At 47.8% G+C, this 934-nt stretch overlaps 1 protein-coding gene across 1 annotated transcript in view; it reads left to right on the forward strand.

The window, feature by feature from the left end:
* arnt2 (aryl-hydrocarbon receptor nuclear translocator 2) overlaps positions 1–934 on the forward strand; it is a 27316-nt gene that overhangs the window by 8116 nt on the left and 18266 nt on the right. Inside the window, exon 2 of the mRNA XM_037979914.1 lies at positions 419–530. Coding sequence (XP_037835842.1) covers positions 419–530 — 112 coding nt within the window. The remainder of the gene's footprint in view (positions 1–418; positions 531–934) is intronic.

Consider the following 934-nt stretch of genomic DNA (forward strand, 5'->3'; position numbering starts at 1 on the left):
GCTGCACATCCTTTCCAGCCTGGTCCCTCTGTCCTGCCAGTCGATACAAGTCCTTCTGTCCCTCCTTAGTGTCCAGCCTCCTGTCCAACTCATCAAACGCCTTCACTTGGATGAACTCACATGTTAGTTTTGGTAAAAAATGTTTTATGCCAGATACCCTTCCTGACACAACCCGTACCATTTACCCGGGCTTTGGACTGGCATCAGAGATACACTGGCTTGTTCTCCCTAATATCTATTGATTAATGAAATTATATTAAGCAGGAGCAGCGAGAAACTAGCAGGAGGAAATGAATCTAATGAATGTCATCGTCATGACTTGTCGAAAAAAATATTCTGACTCTTTAAAATAGTTCCTAGTTTTGTGTGAAAGCTTTGTGTGAAGCTGTTCTGGTCTCTTTTTCTGGTTCTGAAACAGAAATGGGCAGCGAGTTGCCGGGAGCAGTGTCGATGCCTGGAGCAGTTGGATCCGGCCCAGTGAGGATGGGAGGAGCTGTAGCGGGCCGCGCAGGAAAAAGGAGATCTGCAGGGTGAGTATCATCACTTTTATACCAGTGAACAGTTTCTGAATATTTTTGATCAGAAACCACAACTCACCCCTCACATCAAACTCTGATAACAGTTAAAAGAAGACCTCTTCTCCTTTTATTCAGTTTTCTGCTGAGAAACAGAACCATGTTCTGAATCTAAAAAACACTTAACAAGCATCATAGATCAGAATGAATCGTATGGGGGCTGGATCCACCTGTCCTCTCTGGGGCTGGATCCACCTGTCCTCTCTGGGACTGGATCCACCTGTCCTCTCTGGGGCTGGATCCACCTGTCCTCTCGGGGGCTGGATCCACCTGTCCTCTCTGGGACTGAATCCACCTGTCCTCTCTGGGGCTGGATCCACCTGTCCTCTCTGGGACTGGATCCACCTGTCCTCTCTGGG

Source organism: Kryptolebias marmoratus, linkage group LG15 (assembly GCF_001649575.2).
Source record: "Kryptolebias marmoratus isolate JLee-2015 linkage group LG15, ASM164957v2, whole genome shotgun sequence".
NCBI classification, from domain to species: Eukaryota; Metazoa; Chordata; class Actinopteri; order Cyprinodontiformes; family Rivulidae; genus Kryptolebias; species Kryptolebias marmoratus.